Source organism: Notolepis coatsorum (genome assembly GCF_963971535.1).
Source record: "Notolepis coatsorum genome assembly, chromosome: 19".
NCBI lineage: Eukaryota > Metazoa > Chordata > Actinopteri > Aulopiformes > Paralepididae > Notolepis > Notolepis coatsorum.
In genome coordinates, this window is record NC_140183.1 from 12412299 (window position 1) to 12430493 (window position 18195).

Sequence of the window (18195 nt, forward strand, 5' to 3'; positions counted from 1 at the left end):
TCTAAGGCAGTTAGAACGTTTCCAAACTCAGTCTCTGGGGATCCATGTCAAACTCATTCTTCAAACTCATGTTTTGAGGCTACTAACCAACCAGTGTGATAGCTACAATTGTATTCAGCCCGCATAACTTCTCCATAATAATATGGGGTCCATTACAATGTTTCTATCAGTCTCCAGACCCCAAGGCACATGCATAGAACATGGTGCCCGTTCTGCAGACTAACACCATTTAGACACACAGATGGCTCTCAATCCTGGAGACTAAAACCATTTAAACACACAGATGGCTCTCAATCCTGGAGACTAAAACCATTTAAACACACAGATGGTTCTCAACCCTGGAGACTAAGGCCCAGTCCACACGATCACAAGTATTTTTGACACCGAGGTTTTCAAGGAAATAAACCTCTGTACACACGGGTGGTTTAAACTGATGTAATATAGTACAATGCCAAAGCAATATGTGGCGATGTAGTTCAAACATGAAGGCCATTTTCAACCAATCAGAAGGGTTGAACGCGTCACTACGCGTCCTGCTCAAAACAGAAACCTGCCATCTTTAAATTGCTCGCTTGAACATTAGCAACATAGCATTCATTGTTTGCAGCTAGAACAAAGTGCAATAAACAAAGAAGGATACATTCTGCCTCATTTGTTGATGAAACAAAACCAACATCAACACAATTTACCACCAAGAGCGGAGAGTTTAGTCTCACAAAAAGATCGCAGATTTTGTTAACTTACGTGCTAATGTGATTGGGATTTGCCATTATAATAGTTAGCATTGCGGCTAGCGTACATTAGCGTAGTAACGCTACACATGGGAGACTATCTTGCTGGACACAAACATTGTTGATATAGCAGTCTGGTTAATGTTGTTATATCGCTCGCTATTGGTTGTACTAGTAACGTTAACGCTAGTAGAATGAATGGATGAAAACTTTATTTAACAGATTGCAGAATGGGTACAATACAATACGGCTCAATAAGGAGATGCAGACCAGAGATGGACAGCTCTGCCGTAAACACTGGAAATAATCTCGGTTACTATGTCCACACGCAACCACTGCAACCGGGATGCGCGCAAAACTTCACCCTGGACTCCGGTTGTAAAAAACCACGGTTGCAGTGTTCCAAAAACCTGCATGCGTGTGGACGAACAGTGCAACTGCGCACATTAAATCATGGTTACATAACACCCGGCGTTCGTGTGGACAGGGCCTAAAACCATTTAAACACACAGCTGGCCTTTTGGTTCTGCAAACAGAGGGATGTCTGAGTCTCGACTCCCCAAGCAGAGACAGACATGGACAACTGCTACCAATGTTTTAATGTCCCCCCTTTCAGTCTATTGAACTTCATCAATGATTGGAAGAGGGCTATAGAATTAAAAGAAGAAAAAGTATACCAAAGATAATAAAAATATGAAATGTTTTTGCCACCCCCCATGTTCAATCATGTGGTGGCTCCCTGGGGGGGGGGGGGGGTCCAGAACCACGGGTTGAGAACCACTGCTCTCGAGGTCACCACCACAGTGTTTGAGTTCTACCTGCCAGTCACCAACGTCCATGCTTCCTCTGATCAAACACGTCCCATAATGCACTGCTGCTGCAGCTTCTGTTTGGACAGAAACATACTGTTAAAAAACACAACGCAGTTTTCCAACGTCATAATGAATCCGCTAAGGAATGATCTTCTCTTGTGGTTATTATGATTATTATGGTTATTATTATTATTATTATTATTATTATTATTATTATTATTATTATTATTATTATTATTATTATTATTATTATTATTATTATTATGGTTATTGTGATTATTATGGTTATTATGGTTGCCTTCATTCACTGTTTTACCAACCTCTCTTTTCACATCTTGGATTTACACAGGAACGGAACCCTTGTGTGACCTGACATGATCTTTTCATTGTAGGTTAAACATGTAATCTGGGCCATGTACTGTAGGATGTACTGTAGGATGTACTGTAGGATGAAAAATCTAAAATGTTCTGTTCCTGTTTAAATCCAGCACTAGCCATGCCTGCTTTATGGATGACAAGCTGTAATGACAAGCTGTAACATCATTTTTTACTCGATATCTTGTCTACATTCTGTCATACATTCCTATACTAACTAAGAAGCCAAGCCTGCTAACCTGTTCCCAAACCTAACCTGCTTTAAACCAAGCCTGCTAACCTGTTCCCAAACCTAACCTGCTCTAAACCAAGCCTCCTAACCTGTTCCCAAACCTAACCTGCTCTAAACCAAGCCTGCTAACCGGTTTCTAAACCTAACCTGCTCTAAACCAAGCTGTCTAACCGGCTCTAAACTAAGCATTCTAACCTGTTCCCAAACCTAACCTGCTCTAAACCAAGCCTGCTAACCGGTTTCTAAACCTAACCTGCTCTAAACCAAGCTGTCTAACCGGCTCTAAACTAAGCATTCTAACCTGTTCCCAAACCTAACCTGCTCTAAACCAAGCCTGCTAACCGGTTTCCAAACCTAATCTGCTCTAAACTAAGCATTCTAACCTGATCCCAAACCTAACCTCCATGAAGCTGACTGGTGGTGGTGGTGGTGGCCGTCCTGGTTTAGAACCTGCTAGAACGTCCCGTTATACCAAACTTACCCCCATATTCTCACAATGCCAGTACAACCCCTGCCTCAAGGCAGCTACCAGCCCTACAACCCCAACGCCGTGGCCTTCAACAACGACCAGGGCGCCGAGGAGGAGGAGGAGGAGGAGGATGAAGAGCAGGACCCTTATTACCACGGCTACCCCCCTCAGTACTACCCCCACCAGTACCCTCCCCACTCACAGGACGTGGAGCTGAGGTCACCGGGGGTCGTCGGGAGATTCCCCCGCAGTGCCGCCGCCGCCGCTATTGGACGAGAGAGTGGTGACGTCATCGTCATGGAGGAGAGCAACAAGGAAGACGTTTAGGGGGAAGGATGGAGTCACCTCAAGTGCTCGAGTCAAAACACACACACACACACGCTCACACAAACGCACACACATGCAGCAGGTGCTTTGTTTTTTTACAAGGGGACAGTGAACAGGTCCATTTTGTTTCCTCTTTAGTCCAAGAAATGAACACTTGACACCATCCCATGCATGCACAAGCACAAACACACAGTCCAAATAGAATCTCCCCCCCGTCAGAAACTATGGTGAGACGAACCCCCCCTTCCCTGTGTATCCTAGTGGTTCGGTCCACCAGTTGAAACAGTGTAAATAGCCCTGTGGACTCCTGTATGACAGCTCTGTCAGAGACGGGGGTCCGAAAAGTGCCTGAATTATGCTAATACTGTTGAATTTGCGATGTAAAGGAGAGAGAATCTATGCCTGTGTACAGACGATTTACAGACCATTTCATGACTAAACCCTTTTGTGAAGTTGCATGTTCACCTTTGAGCCAATGAGAGCGGGAACTGAACACATGTTTGTTTTGTAGCTAGCAAGTTTTTTTTTATATAATTTGGATCACGATGGTGATAAATCGATGATAACATTTGTACAGGCTGCGTTTTTCTGTTTTTATAATGATCAACCATGTGTGAGTCCCACAGCTTCAGTTGCTAACAACACCTTGCTGTATAACGCGTCGAAGCGAGGTCGTTTTATTGTAAAGTAATTCCTCGATATCTGTCCCATAGCTTATCTCTGCCTGTCTTTTTGTTTTGTTTTGTTTATCCATGGAGTCTTATGTGCTTAAACAACTGTGTTGAAGCAAGATGTTCGGTGTCTTTTAACACTACGTTACACTGTGGAGCCAAATTTACCCCCCCCCCCCCCCCCCGAAGCGATGAAGATGTTATTATGCTAATGAATTAGACCGAAATGTTGTGTTGACTTCAAAAGACAGGTTATGTTTACTTCTCAACATGTTGTTAATGTCATTCATGTGTGTTTTTTTTAATGCAAAGTGGGGTTCATTAAAGCCCAGTGGTTTTGACATGTAGCCTGTAGTAACTGGACCAGACCGGAGGAGGTTCTGACATGTAGCCTGTAGTAACTGGACCAAACCAGAGGAGGTTTTGACATGTAGCCTGTAGTAACTGGACCAAACCAGAGGAGGTTCTGACATGTAGCCTGTAGTAACTGGACCAAACCAGAGGAGGTTCTGCCATGTAGCCTGTATTGACTGGACCAGACCACCAGAGGTTCTGACATGTAGCCTGTAGTAACAGAACCAAAACAACCAGAGGTTCTGACATGTAGCCTGTAGTAACAGAACCAAACCACCAGAGGTTGACATGTAGCCTGTAGTAACAGAACCAAACCACCAGAGGTTCTGACATGTAGCCTGTAGTAACAGAACCAAACCACCAGAGGTGCTGACATGTAGCCTGTAGTAACAGGACTATTTTAACATGTCAAACAATGAATGCAGCTTTGCACAACATGACAAAGTGACATTTCCTCAAAGTACAGTATCTGTATTATCTGCTGGGTTAGTAGAATATCTTTGACTTAAAAAATACATATACATACATTTGAATAGAGGATAAAAAGAAATCCCTCCGTAAGCTTGTTATCTTTTCAGTGAAATGGCTAAAGTTACTTTCTATGGGAAAACCTGAACAAAAGGAACCAATATAATTGTCCCAGAGGTGCAAGCCCTGCCTATTTTGTACTCCAGCCTAAAAGTAACAGAGGCTTTCAGCTTCAGTCTCTGGTCTGGCTGGGTTCTGAACTGGTCTCTGGTTGGGGTCTGAACTGGTCTCTGGTTGGGTTCTGAACTGGTCTCTAGTCCGGTTGGGTTCTGAACTGGTCTCTGGTTGGGTTCTGAACTGGTCTCTGGTTGGGTTCTGAACTGGTCTCCGGTCCGGTTGGGTTCTGAACTGGTCTCTGGTTGGGTTCTGAACTGGTCTCCGGTCCGGTTGGGTTCTGAACTGGTCTCTGGTCTGGTTGAGTTCTGAACTGCAGGACAGGTCTCGGCACAATAGGAACTTATTTATTTTCTGTTATTGTTTTTTTTTTTTATAACCAATAAAACTGTAATATGACAGTGAAAAGCGTTGGTTTTGTGTGTCCTTCAGAATAAAAGTCTCTCTACTACTATGCACTCAATACTGCAGCACCCAAGTTCCAACAGTGATTTGATTGTTATTAGTTACTCAGCTGAAAGTACCCTGTACTCTTCCTTCCTGCTGACCTGTTGTACAGAACCTGTAAGTCGCTTTGGATAAAAATTTTCAGCTAAAGGACTAAATGTAAATGTGAATGTAAAAGCCCTGATACTGTCTCACAGTAGTTTCAGCTTGGCACACTTTGACCACACAGTTTCTACATTCTAATAGGATTTATTCGTATTAGAAAAAGCTTGACAGGAAACAGTTAATTTTTTTATTGTTTATTAGATCATACAAAGCACAGTTTAAAAAAGAATTTCCCTACAGACAATAGGAATGAAAAGGTGACACTGGGCTGAGTTGACGAGCTTGAAATTCTTGAATATCTTGAAATGTGTTATTTGCTAAAACAATTAACGACGTATGTAATCTTGTATTCTGTTTTATAAACCGCATTGTCTTAAAACAAGTTAAATAAATGGGTGTGGCCTGCCTAATTGACCTATCTCAAGCCCTGCTTGGTCTTGAAACCAGTTCAACCGGCATGGAACAAGTGACATTATTTCCACCCATTAGGATGTTTTCACTGAAAAAAGGATTTCAAGACTCAATATTGGGGATGTCCGATATTATCGGCCTACCGATATTATCGGCCGATATTGGCCAAAAAATCGGAAAATATCGGTATCGGTTTTCAATTATTTATTTTTTTTTACATTTATTTAACCTTTATTTACCCAGGCAAGCAAGTAAGAACAAACTATTATTTTATTTTATTTTATTTATTGTCAAAGTATGCATAATGTACACAACAAGACCTGAAATTATTCAGTTTTTTGGGGGGGGGAACCCTGCATATATCGGTATCGGTTGATATCGGTATCAGAAATTAATAGTTGGACAATATCGGTATATCGGTATCGGTAAAAAAGCCAATATCGAGCATCCCTACTCAATATAAATCCTTTAGTTGTGTGTGCAGTGCAGCCTGACTCAGTGTCTCAGAGAGGATGGAGCAGAGCAGCTGCCTGTGGTCCTGGCCACGCTGTGAAGAGCTCACTTCATCCTGTAGTCTTCAGGTCTGAGGAGAAGACAGAGAGAGAGGGAGGGAGAAAGAGAGAGAGAGAAAGAGGAGAGGGGGGGAGGGAGGATGGAGAGAGCAGGGACAGATGGAGAGGAGAGGAGGGAGAGAGGAAGGAAAGAGGAGAGAGGAGGGAGAGAGACAGAGGAGGAAGGGAGGAGGGAGAGATACAGAGGAGGAAGGGAGGAGGGAGATAGAGAGAAAGAAAGGAGGGAGAGAGAGAAGGAACGGAGGAGGGAAGGAGGAGAGAGGAGGGAGACAGCGAGGAGGGAGGGAGGAGAGAAAAGAGGGAGAGGGAGGTAGGGAGAGAGAGACAGAGGATGTAGGTAGGGAGAGGGAGGTAGGGAGAGAGAGAGACAGAGGATGTAGGTAGGGAGAGGGAGGTAGGGAGAGAGAGAGACAGAGGATGTAGGTAGGGAGAGGGAGGTAGGGAGAGAGAGAGACAGAGGATGTAGGTAGGGAGAGGGAGGTAGGAGGAGGTATGGAGGGAGGGAGAGAGAGGGAGAGAGAGAGGAGGGAGGTAGGGAGAGAGGAGGGAGGTAGGGAGAGAGGAGGAGGGAGAGAGGGAAACAACAGATTAAAAAGGAGACAGATGATGTGTATGTATGTATGTATGTATGTATGATGTATGTATGTATGTGTGTATGTATCCTCAGATCTGGTTTTGGTCCAAACAGGAAGGACACGGATGCTGTCGGAACATCTTCTATATTGCTTTTCATTAAATCAACAACAACAACAACACAGAAACATGTTATTATGAAGGGTAATAGTTCTGCTGTCGACAAACAAAAGTGCATTAAAAATGTCTTATCAGTGTGTGTGTGTGTGTGTGTATGTGTATGTGTGTGTGTGTGTGTGTGAGTGTGTGTATACAGTGTGAGCCTGATCTGTGTGTGTGTGTGTGTGTGTGTGTGTGTGTGTGTGTGTATACAGTGTGAGCCTGCTCTGTGTGTGTGTGTGTGTGCGTGTGCGTGGGGGGGGGGGGGGGGGGGGGGGGGGGGCTGCTGGGTGTGTTTGTACAGGTGTGTGTGTGTGTATTGAGTTTGTGCTGCTGCTGGGTGCATGTATGTGTGCATGCTGGTTTGTGTGTGTATATATACAGTGTGAGCCTGCTCTGTCTGTGTGTGTACGTGTTTGCCCTGTGTGTGTGTGTGTGTGTGTGTGTGTGTGTGTGTGTGTGTGTGTGTGTGTGTGTGTGTGTGTATAGTCTGTCTAATAATAAGTCTCTCTGATCTCCAATGTCTTCTGGTTGCATATTAACTAAGCCATTAATAAAGGCCAACAATTGGATCGCCCTTGACGACCAGACATCCCCTACAGACACACACACACACTCACACACAGACACACACACCACATCTAATCGGTAAAAGGAAATAAAAAAGTGTCTGAGTGAATATTAAGTACCGCCCCTGTTTTCAATAAAAACCTGGGATTGGCTCGACCTTGACGACCATAAGGCGACGGGCCTAAGAGGACACCCTTGATTGACTGAGATGATTGGACCAATAAACAATAAGAAACAGCTCATTCATCACCACACACACCGACAGAAACACAATGACCCACACACACACAAAACACGAAATGTACAACACCCTGATATTGGACCTCATTCACTAACATTCTCGTACGTTTCCTCGTAAATAACCTTGTAAGAAGTTCGTAAGAGGAAACCTACAATAGCCCTCAGCAGGTAGGGGTTAAGTGTCTCGCTCAAGGACACTTTGACGAGCTGCTGGGGAATCGAACCGGGAACCTTCCGATTACCAGACGACAGCTCCACCTCCTGAGCCGCTGTCGGCCCCACAAAGCCCACCAACCCCGAGCTGCTGGACTCCAGAACAATAATCCAATAATTCATAATTGACTTATGAGGCTTGTTGGTGGGTCACTCCGTTATGGATTCCTGATGTATGTTTTATTGATTGCATTTAAACGTGTTATGAAGTCCTTGATATTAGTCTCAATGACTTCTACTATCATGCACTCTTCCTACTATACTAACATGTCTAATACTATGCACTCAACACTGCAGCACCCAAGTTTCAGCACTGTTTGATGAACATTGTTACTCAGCTGAAAGAGTTGTACCCTTCCTTCCTGCTGACCTGTTGTGCAGAACCTGTACGTCGCTTTCGATAAAAGCATTCAGCTAAATGACTAAATGTAACTTGTGAATGTAGTTTAATTTAATATTATTATTTGGTTAGTTCTTAACTCGTGAATATCCTTCTGTCTTTCATTCCCGTGTCTGGAGGAAGTGTGCAAGTAGGCATTTCATTGCACGGTACATAAAACAGAACTTGAAATGTCAGTAAGTAAGTACATTTTTATTTATATAGCACCTTTCTAGATACAGGATCACAAAGTGCTTTCCAATCAAAATAAATTAAGAGCATCAAACAACATCATTAATACATAGAACCAATTAAACACACCAACTAGAGATATAATACAAAATAAGACTAAGATAAAACTAGCCAAACGCCTGTCTGAACAGTAGCGTTTTTAGCAGTTTTCTTTAAAAGAGTTGCATGTTTCTACTGATCTCAGAGAGAAAGGGAGGGCGTTCCACAGTTTGGGAGCAGCTACCTGAAAGGTACAATCACCCCGGGTTGCAAGCCGGGTTCTAGGGACAGACGATAGAAGTTTTGTCAGAGGATCTAAGGGCCCGGTTTGATGAGCGAGGTATAAGAAGGTCTGAGATGCATCCAGGTGATAGACCATGAAGGGCTAAGTAAGTAGTGAGTAGCACCTTAAAATTAACTCTACATTTTAAAGGGAGCCAGTGTAGGGGGGAGGCCAAATGGGTGTGATATGACATATGAGACATCTTATTATTTCTGGTTAAAAGTCTAGCAGCTGCATTTTGGACAATTTGCAGGCGGACCAAAGCAGACTTATTTAAACAGGTAAAAAAGTATATTACAATAATCCAAACGGGTGGAAATAAAAGCATGGGCCCCGTTCTGAATTCCTATCGAGGCAAATTGAAATATCAACAGCAGCTCAGAGAGACAGTCTTCTGCACTTCAACAGTAATGCTGGTGGAGAACGCTGGAGCTGCAGCAGTTAACCTGCAGCAGTGATATTGTATACAGGGCAGAGAGAGGCGACATTATCATGCAGGCGAACTGCAGGTCGTCACCGATGTCAACCTAATCTCCAACCGGGAAACACTTATCTCAGAAAGCCATGAATCTGATTATGCTGAATAATATCCGCTCCCCTGCTTTTCATCACAGAAGCCTCGTATCTCCAAGATATCAACTCTTCGGGAAGTAAAAGAGGAAAAACGGGTAGATTTGTTTTCAATTGATATCGGTCACAACGGAAGAGTACCAAGGGCAACCGGTAGCTACGCAGGCCGCGATCGCGACTATCGGGGCGGACTTGCTAACTCCCTACTAGCCGGCGCCATTTTGGTAAGGTGTTTTTTTTATTTACATTGTTTTAAGTTGTAGAGGAGGGCGGGCCTTGTGAAGATCTCAACATGCGGGTTTGTGAATGGATTGTGGAGGAGTGGCTGAGCCGTCACAATACATTAGAGTGTTGAGATCAGCTATCCCTCTTGGTTTATTGTGATGTTTGTATAGTCATGGAACCAAGCCAGTAGTCCTAGATCAGCATTTACTATTGTTTCAGTAGGTTTTTAATAATACTCACTGGACATTGGATTTGCACAGGGACAAAAGATGTGTTTTTAAGACTCCATGAAGAGATATGGGTGGTCCATATTCACACAGCTAATGAACTCAGTCAAACTAATAGACTGATGCTGACTCTGGATCAGTGGTTTTGTGAAATGATGGACCCGACCCTGCCTGGTGGAGAACACTGGAGCTGCAGCAGTTAACCTGCAGCAGTGATATTGTATACAGGGCAGAGAGAGGCGACATCATCATGCAGGCGAGCTGCAGGTCGTCACCGATGTCAACCTAATCTCCAACCGGGAAACACTTATCTCAGAAAGCCATGAATCCGATTATGCGGAATAATATCCGCTCCCCTGCTTTTCATCAGGACCGCGCAGAAGCCTCGTATCTCCAAGATATCAACTCTTCAGGAAGTAAAGAGGAACAACTGGTCGATTTCTTTTCAATTGATATCGGTGCACCTTTGACCTTTCACAATGCATTATCAATGTCTTTGCTTGGTGCCAGGGACTTACATTTTATACATATTTACAACACATGTGTGGCTCTCCTGTTCTGGAGACCGTGTCACTACTCCTGGGTGAAAGAGATGGCTGACAACAACAGTAGCATACATAATGGACCCAATTTATCAGACTCTTCACAATGCATCTCTGCTTTATGCGTTGTAGTTTTCAGCATACATTAGAATAGTGCAGGGAATACATATACATTTGAGTTGCTGAGTGAGACACCAGCTATCCTCTTGGCTTATTGTGAAGTTTGTATAGTCATGGAACCAAGCCAGTAGGTCTAGATTAGTATTTACTATTGATAAGAGATTTTAATAACACTTACTAGACATAGGTTTGCAAAACATTATGTGCTTATTAAGTCTTTATGACAAAATCTGGGTGCATATCCACAAAGCTCCCAGAAGTAGGGGATGCTAATCTGTGGTCATTAACCCCCCCATCAAACTAACAGAATGAGACTGATTCTGGATCAGTGCTCCCTTATAGGCATGTGCTCAGATAGGGACCAAAGTGGGGCTTGAGCCCTGCCCGTTTACAATGCCGTGCAGAAGGTGTCCTCTTAGAAAGTGTTACTTCATGTATTTCTGCATATAGATTTTAGTGGATCATCCTCTCCACTTAAAATCATGTAAACAAAAAAAGGTAACCAATCTAAGAAAGGGCTCTCCACCCCCTCCCCGTTAAAGATTCTAGGAGCAATGAACCTAACCCTAACCCTGTTTTGACTACTTGTTTAGACAACCAGGAAAAGATCCACCATCTTAAAAAAGGAACATGCCAACATTATGAGAAATGCGCTTTACCGTCTTCTCCAGAGTCAGACCAGAAGATAAGACACCAATTTCCTTGTGCGTTTAGCAGAAAGCTATCCGGCTGCACACATTTATGAAGAAATAAAAAGCAGATCGGAGCCGAGTCGGTTGTATTGGTGGGGAGTCGTGGGCCCCCCAGGGCGGCACTGATCCGATCAGCAATGGGAGCACAGCTCCTGGGATAACATGGCCTCAACACCCTTGTTTCTTGGAGCCTCAGAAAAAAGAGGTATGGGACAAGTGCTGCACGGACCACCCAGGACAGAGGGGCGGTGTGAGCAGGTAGAGGGGCGGTGTGACCAGGTAGAGGGGCGGTGTGACCAGGTAGAGGGGTGGTGTGACCAGGTAGAGGGGCGGTGTGACCAGGTAGAGGGTGGTGTGACCAGGTAGAGGGGCTGTGTGACCAGGTAGAGGGGCGGTGTGACCAGGTAGAGGGGTGGTGTGACCAGGTAGAGGGGACCAGGTAGAGGGGCTGTGTGACCAGGTAGAGGGGTGGTGTGACCAGGTAGAGGGGCGGTGTGACCAGGTAGAGGGGACCAGGTAGAGGGGTGGTGTGAGCAGGTAGAGGGGCGGTGTGACCAGGTAGAGGGGTGGTGTGACCAGGTAGAGGGGCGGTGTGACCAGGTAGAGGGGCGGTGTGACCAGGTAGAGGGTGGTGTGACCAGGTAGAGGGGTGGTGTGACCAGGTAGAGGGGACCAGGTAGAGGGGTGGTGTGACCAGGTAGAGGGGTGGTGTGACCAGGTAGAGGGGACCAGGTAGAGGGGCGGTGTGACCAGGTAGAGGGGTGGTGTGAGCAGGTAGAGAGGCGGTGTGACCAGGTAGAGGAGCAGTGTGACCAGGTAGAGGGGCTGTGTGACCAGGTAGAGGTGCGGTGTGACCAGGCAGAGGGGTGGTGTGAGCAGGCAGGTAGAGGGGGCCAGGTAGAGGGGCGGTGTGAGCAGGTAGAGGAGCAGTGTGACCAGGTAGAGGGGCTGTGTGAGCAGGTAGAGGGGCAGTGTGACCAGGTAGAGGGGCGGTGTGACCAGGCAGAGGGGCTGTGTGACCAGGCAGAGGGGTGGTGTGACCAGGTAGAGGGGCGGTGTGACCAGGTAGAGGGGTGGTGTGACCAGGTAGAGGGGCGGTGTGAGCAGGTAGAGGGGTGGTGTGACCAGGTAGAGGGGCGGTGTGACCAGGTAGAGGGGCGGTGTGACCAGGTAGAGGGGCGGTGTGACCAGGTAGAGGGGCGGTGTGACCAGGTAGAGGGGCGGTGTGACCAGGTAGAGGGGTGGTGTGACCAGGTAGAGGGGCGGTGTGACCAGGCAGAGGGGCGGTGTGACCAGGCAGAGGGGTGGTGTGACCAGGTAGAGGGGTGGTGTGACCAGGTAGAGGGGCGGTGTGAGCAGGTAGAGGGGCGGTGTGAGCAGGTAGAGGGGTGGTGTGAGCAGGTGGAGGGGCAGTGTGACCAGGTAGAGGGGCGGTGTGACCAGGCAGAGGGGCGGTGTGAGCAGGTAGAGGGGTGGTGTGACCAGGTAGAGGGGTGGTGTGACCAGGTAGAGGGGTGGTGTGACCAGGTAGAGGGGTGGTGTGACCAGGTAGAGGGGTGGTGTGACCAGGTAGAGGGGTGGTGTGACCAGGTAGAGGGGACCAGGTAGAAGGGTGGTGTGACCAGGCAGAGGGTGGTGTGACCAGGTAGAGGGGTGGTGTGACCAGGCAGAGGGGTGGTGTAACCAGGCAGAGGGGTGGTGTGACCAGGTAGAGGGGTGGTGTGACCAGGTAGAGGGGCGGTGTGACCAGGTAGAGGGGCGGTGTGACCAGGTAGAGGGGTGGTGTGAGCAGGTAGAGGGGTGGTGTGACCAGGTAGAGGGGCGGTGTGACCAGGTAGAGGGGTGGTGTGACCAGGTAGAGGGGTGGTGTGACCAGGTAGAGGGGTGGTGTGACCAGGTAGAGGGGTGGTGTGACCAGGTAGAGGGGTGGTGTGACCAGGTAGAGGGGCGGTGTGACCAGGTAGAGGGGCGGTGTGACCAGGTAGAGGGGTGGTGTGACCAGGTAGAGAGGCGGTGTGACCAGGTAGAGGGGTGGTGTGACCAGGTAGAGGGGCGGTGTGACCAGGTAGAGGGGACCAGGTAGAGGGGTGGTGTGACCAGGTAGAGGGGTGGTGTGCCAGTGGCTCGGGAGGTAGAGCAGTCGTCTGGCAATCCGGAGGTTCCCGGTTCGATTCCCGCTCAGCGTGTCGATGTGCCCTTGAGCAAGACGCTTAACCCCTAATTGCTCCCGATGAGCAGGTTGGCACCTTGCACGGTTGCCTCCACCGTCGGTGTGTGAATGTGCGAGTGAACGGGTAAAAATGTGAGTAACAAATTGTAAAGCGCTTTGGATAAAAGCGCTATATAAAAAAGCAGCCATTTACCAGGTACATGAGCTCAGCTCCTGGGAAGCACAACCTGGCCTTGAAACCTTTATCTCTCGGAACCTCAGACTCAGCATTTAAAATATAAAAGCTGTATACAAGCTGGGACACGTGGGAAGGAGAAGTCAGTCTCAAACCCCGTTTGCTGACTCAGTTTATCTGCTGTGGAACTTTGTGATGCGCAAATAAACCTTTTGCATCAGATTCCGATTGTTTCGAGCCTCTATATCAAGGACGTTCCACTTTTAATAACCAAAGTGATAGTTGAAACTCCATCCACAGAAACGATCCATATCCGATTCCATTAATTTGTGCTAAGCTAGGCTAGCTTGCAGCTGAATAGCTTTCTACTGAACGCACAGAGAGGAGATTGGTATCTATCTGACTCTGGAGAAGATGGTAAGCGCATGTCCCATAATGTTGGTGTGTTCCTTTAAAGCCTTGGTAGCCTTTAGGACTGTGATGAGACGCACACAGACGCCAGTACTGTACCGCAGACCACCTCCAGCTGAAGACAATGGACCAGTACTGTACCGCAGACCACCTCCAGCTGAAGACAATGGACCAGTACTGTACCGCAGACCACCTTCAGCTGAAGACAATGGACCAGTGCCGTACCGCAGACCACCTTCAGCTGAAGACAATGGACCAGTACTGTACCGCAGACCACCTCCAGCTGAAGACAATGGACCAGTACTGTACCGCAGACCACCTTCAGCTGAAGACAATGGACCAGTACTGTACCGCAGACCACCTCCAGCTGAAGACAATGGACCAGTACTGTACCGCAGACCACCTTCAGCTGAAGACAATGGACCAGTACTGTACCGCAGACCACCTCCAGCTGAAGACAATGGACCAGTACTGTACCGCAGACCACCTTCAGCTGAAGACAATGGACCAGTACCGTACCGCAGACCACCTCCAGCTGAAGACAATGGACCAGTACTGTACCGCAGACCACCTCCAGCTGAAGACAATGGACCAGTGCCGTACCGCAGTGGGTAGAGCATGGCACTAACACTGTCAGGGTTGGCGGTTCCATTCCATGTGTAGCTCAATGGGTAGAGCATGGCACTAGCATTACCAGGGTTGGGGGTTCCATTCCCTGTGTGCCTCAATGGATAAAGCATGGCACTAACACTGTCAGGGTTGATGGTTCCATTCCCTGTGTAGCTGTGGGGCTCAGTGGCTGAGGAGGTTGAGCAAGACACTTAACCCCTAACTGCTCCCAATGAGCAGGCCGGCACCTTGCATGGTCGCCTCCGCCATCGGTGTGTGAATGTGGGAGTGAATGGGGGAATGTGAGGCATAATGTGTAAAGCGCTTTGGATAAAAGCGCTATATGAATGCAGTCCATTTACCATTCATGGGTAGATTATGGCACCAACACTGCCGGAGTTAGGGGTTTGATTCCTGCCGAAGCCAGCCGTCCCTAAAATAAACGGGCTGACGTGGCGGTAATCTGCTTTGGCAGGAAGCCTCCTCAGAACACGTTAAATACCCCCCATGGTGAATAAAGTGTTTCTGATTGAATGGGAATGTGGAGAAGAAGTATGTCACCATCTGTAGCAACGCCACGGATCAACAGCACCCCCTTCTGGCCACACAGTGTTAGTACCGGACTCCATCAGACAGCTGAACGATGACAGTAACCTATACTAGTTCTGTGTTTATGAGAAGTCTCTCTCTCTCTCTGTGTGTGTGTGTGAGTGTGAGTGTGAGTGTGTGTGTGTGTGTGTGTGTGTGTGTACATACAGGGTAAAGAGCCTGGGGAAAGCCTCGATCTCCTCCTGGGTGAACTCGTTGAGTTTCTTGGGGATCCTTCGGGGCTGAGGGAGCTCCTCTGTCAGGTTGGCCAGGATCTCCTCTGGGAGAACCTGGAGGAGAGAGAGAGAGGGGGTTATCACCTGGAGGAGAGGTAGAGAGGAGGCCATCATCTGGAAGCACCTGGAGGAGAGAGAGAGAGGAGAGAGAGAGAGGAGAGAGAGAGAGGAGAGAGAGGAGGAGAGAGAGGAGGTCATCATCTGGAAGCACCTGGAGGAGAGAGAGAGAGGAGAGAGAGAGAGGAGAGAGAGGAGGTCATCATCTGGAAGCACCTGGAGGAGAGAGAGAGAGGAGAGAGAGAGAGGAGAGAGAGGAGGTCATCATCTGGAAGCACCTGGAGGAGAGAGAGAGGAGGGAGAGAGAGGAGAGAGAGAGAGGAGAGAGAGGAGGCCATCACCTGGAAGCACCTGGAGGAGAGAGAGGAGGGAGAGAGAGGAGGGAGAGAGAGGAGGTCATCATCTGGAAGCACCTGGAGGAGAGAGAGAGGAGGGAGAGAGGAGAGAGAGAGAGGAGGTCATCATCTGGAAGCACCTGGAGGAGAGAGAGAGGAGGGAGAGAGAGGAGAGAGAGGAGGCCATCACCTGGAAGCACCTGGAGGAGAGAGAGGAGGGAGAGAGGAGAGAGAGAGAGGAGGGAGAGAGAGGAGGTCATCATCTGGAAGCACCTGGAGGAGAGAGAGGAGGGAGAGAGAGGAGAGAGAGAGAGGAGGGAGAGAGAGGAGGTCATCATCTGGAAGCACCTGGAGGAGAGAGAGAGGAGGGAGAGAGAGGAGAGAGAGGAGGCCATCACCTGGAAGCACCTGGAGGAGAGAGAGGAGGGAGAGAGGAGAGAGAGAGAGGAGGGAGAGAGAGGAGGTCATCATCTGGAAGCACCTGGAGGAGAGAGAGAGAGGTCACCATCTGGAAGCACCTGGAGGAGAGAGAGAGGAGAGAGAGAGAGAGGTCAACATCTGGAAGCACCTGGAGGAGAGAGAGAGAGGCCACCATCTGGAAGCACCTGGAGGAGAGAGAGAGAGGTCAACATCTGGAAGCACCTGGAGGAGAGAGAGAGGAGAGAGAGAGAGGTCAACATCTGGAAGCACCTGGAGGAGAGAGAGAGGAGAGAGAGGAGGCCATCACCTGGAAGCACCTGGAGGAGAGAGAGAGGAGAGAGAGGAGAGAGAGAGAGGAGAGAGCGGAGGTCACCATCTGGAAGCACCTGGAGGAGAGAGAGAGGAGAGAGAGGAGAGAGAGAGGAGAGAGAGGAGAGAGAGGAGAGAGAGGAGAGAGAGAGAGGAGAGAGCGGAGGTCACCATCTGGAAGCACCTGGAGGAGAGAGAGAGGAGAGAGAGGAGAGAGAGGAGAGAGAGGTCACCATCTGGAAGAATTGGAAGATGAGTGAAAGGAGAGATGATGGAATAGAGGTAGAAGAGAAGAGAGAAATAATGATGTCATTTATATTCCCACAGTTTGTGTGTGAGAGAGAGAGAGATAGAGAGAAAGAGAGAAAAAGAAAGAGAAAAATAGACAAAAGAGAGAAAGAAAGAGAGAGAGAGGGAGAGAGAGATAAAGAGAGAAATAAAGAGATAGAAAGAGAGACAAATAGAGAAAGAGAGAGAAAGAAAGAGAGAGAGAAAACAGAACAGAGAGAGAGAGACTTACATCGTCAGCGAAGAGGTGCAGTCTCTGCATCATGGTGCGTCTGTGCAGGTTCCTGGGCAACATTCCATAACACGTCAACTTCATTAACTGGAGGAGAGACAGAGAGACAGGGTGGATGTGAGACAGGGTGGAGGAGAGAGAGAGAGACAGGGTGGAGGTGAGACAGAGAGACAGGGTGGAGGTGAGACAGAGAGACAGGGTGGAGGTGAGACAGAGAGACAGGGTGGAGGTGAGACAGGGTGGAGGAGAGACAGAGAGACAGGGTGGAGGTGAGACAGGGTGGAGGAGAGAGAGAGAGACAGGGTGGAGGTGAGACAGGGTGGAGGAGAGAGAGAAACAGAGAGAGAGAGAGACATAGACAGAGAGACAGGGTGGAGGTGAGACAGGGTGGAGGAGAGAGAGAGAGACAGAGACAGAGAGACAGGGTGGAGGTGAGACAGGGTGGAGGTGAGACAGAGAGACAGAGAGACGGGGTGGAGGAGAGACAGAGAGACAGAGAGACGGGGTGGAGGTGAGACAGGGTGGAGGTGAGACAGGGAGACAGGGTGGAGGTGAGACAGGGAGACAGGGTGGAGGTGAGACAGGAAGACAGGGTGGAGGTGAGACAGGGTGGAGGTGAGACAGAGAGACAGGGTGGAGGTGAGACAGGGAGACAGGGTGGAGGTGAGACAGGGTGGAGGTGAGACAGAGAGACGGGGTGGAGGAGAGACAGAGAGACAGGGTGGAGGTGAGACAGGGAGACAGGGTGGAGGTGAGACAGAGAGACAGGGTGGAGGTGAGACAGAGAGACAGAGAGACAGGGTGGAGGAGAGACAGAGAGACAGGGTGGAGGTGAGACAGAGAGACAGAGAGACAGGGTGGAGGTGAGACAGGGTGGAGGTGAGACAGAGAGACAGGGTGGAGGTGAGACAGGGAGACAGGGTGGAGGTGAGACAGAGAGACAGGGAGACAGGGTGGAGGTGAGACAGAGAGACAGGGTGGAGGAGAGAGAGAGAGACAGGGTGGAGGTGAGACAGAGAGACAGGGTGGAGGTGAGACAGAGAGACAGGGTGGAGGTGAGACAGAGAGACAGGGTGGAGGTGAGACAGGGAGACAGGGTGGAGGTGAGACAGAGAGACAGAGAGACGGGGTGGAGGAGAGACAGAGAGACGGGGTGGAGGTGAGACAGGGTGGAGGTGAGACAGGGAGACAGG

The 18195-nt window shown here is 48.4% G+C and overlaps 2 protein-coding genes across 2 annotated transcripts in view; one reads left to right on the forward strand and one right to left on the reverse strand.

Moving 5' to 3' along the window:
• col14a1a (collagen, type XIV, alpha 1a) overlaps window positions 1-4953 on the forward strand; it is a 119993-nt gene extending 115040 nt beyond the window's left edge. Inside the window, 1 exon segment of the mRNA XM_084336541.1 lies at window positions 2654-4953. Within this exon segment, the coding sequence (XP_084192667.1) occupies window positions 2654-2946 (293 nt within the window). The 3' untranslated portion in view covers window positions 2947-4953.
• Window positions 4954-5343: 390 nt separating this feature from the next.
• Window positions 5344-18195, reverse strand: part of mrpl13 (mitochondrial ribosomal protein L13) — a 45080-nt gene continuing 32228 nt past the window's right edge. Inside the window, exons 5-7 of the mRNA XM_084336479.1 lie at window positions 17003-17089; window positions 15294-15415; window positions 5344-6159 (exon numbers count right to left, since the gene is read on the reverse strand). Of these exons, the coding sequence (XP_084192605.1) occupies window positions 6135-6159; window positions 15294-15415; window positions 17003-17089 (234 nt within the window). The 3' untranslated portion in view covers window positions 5344-6134. The remainder of the gene's footprint in view (window positions 6160-15293; window positions 15416-17002; window positions 17090-18195) is intronic.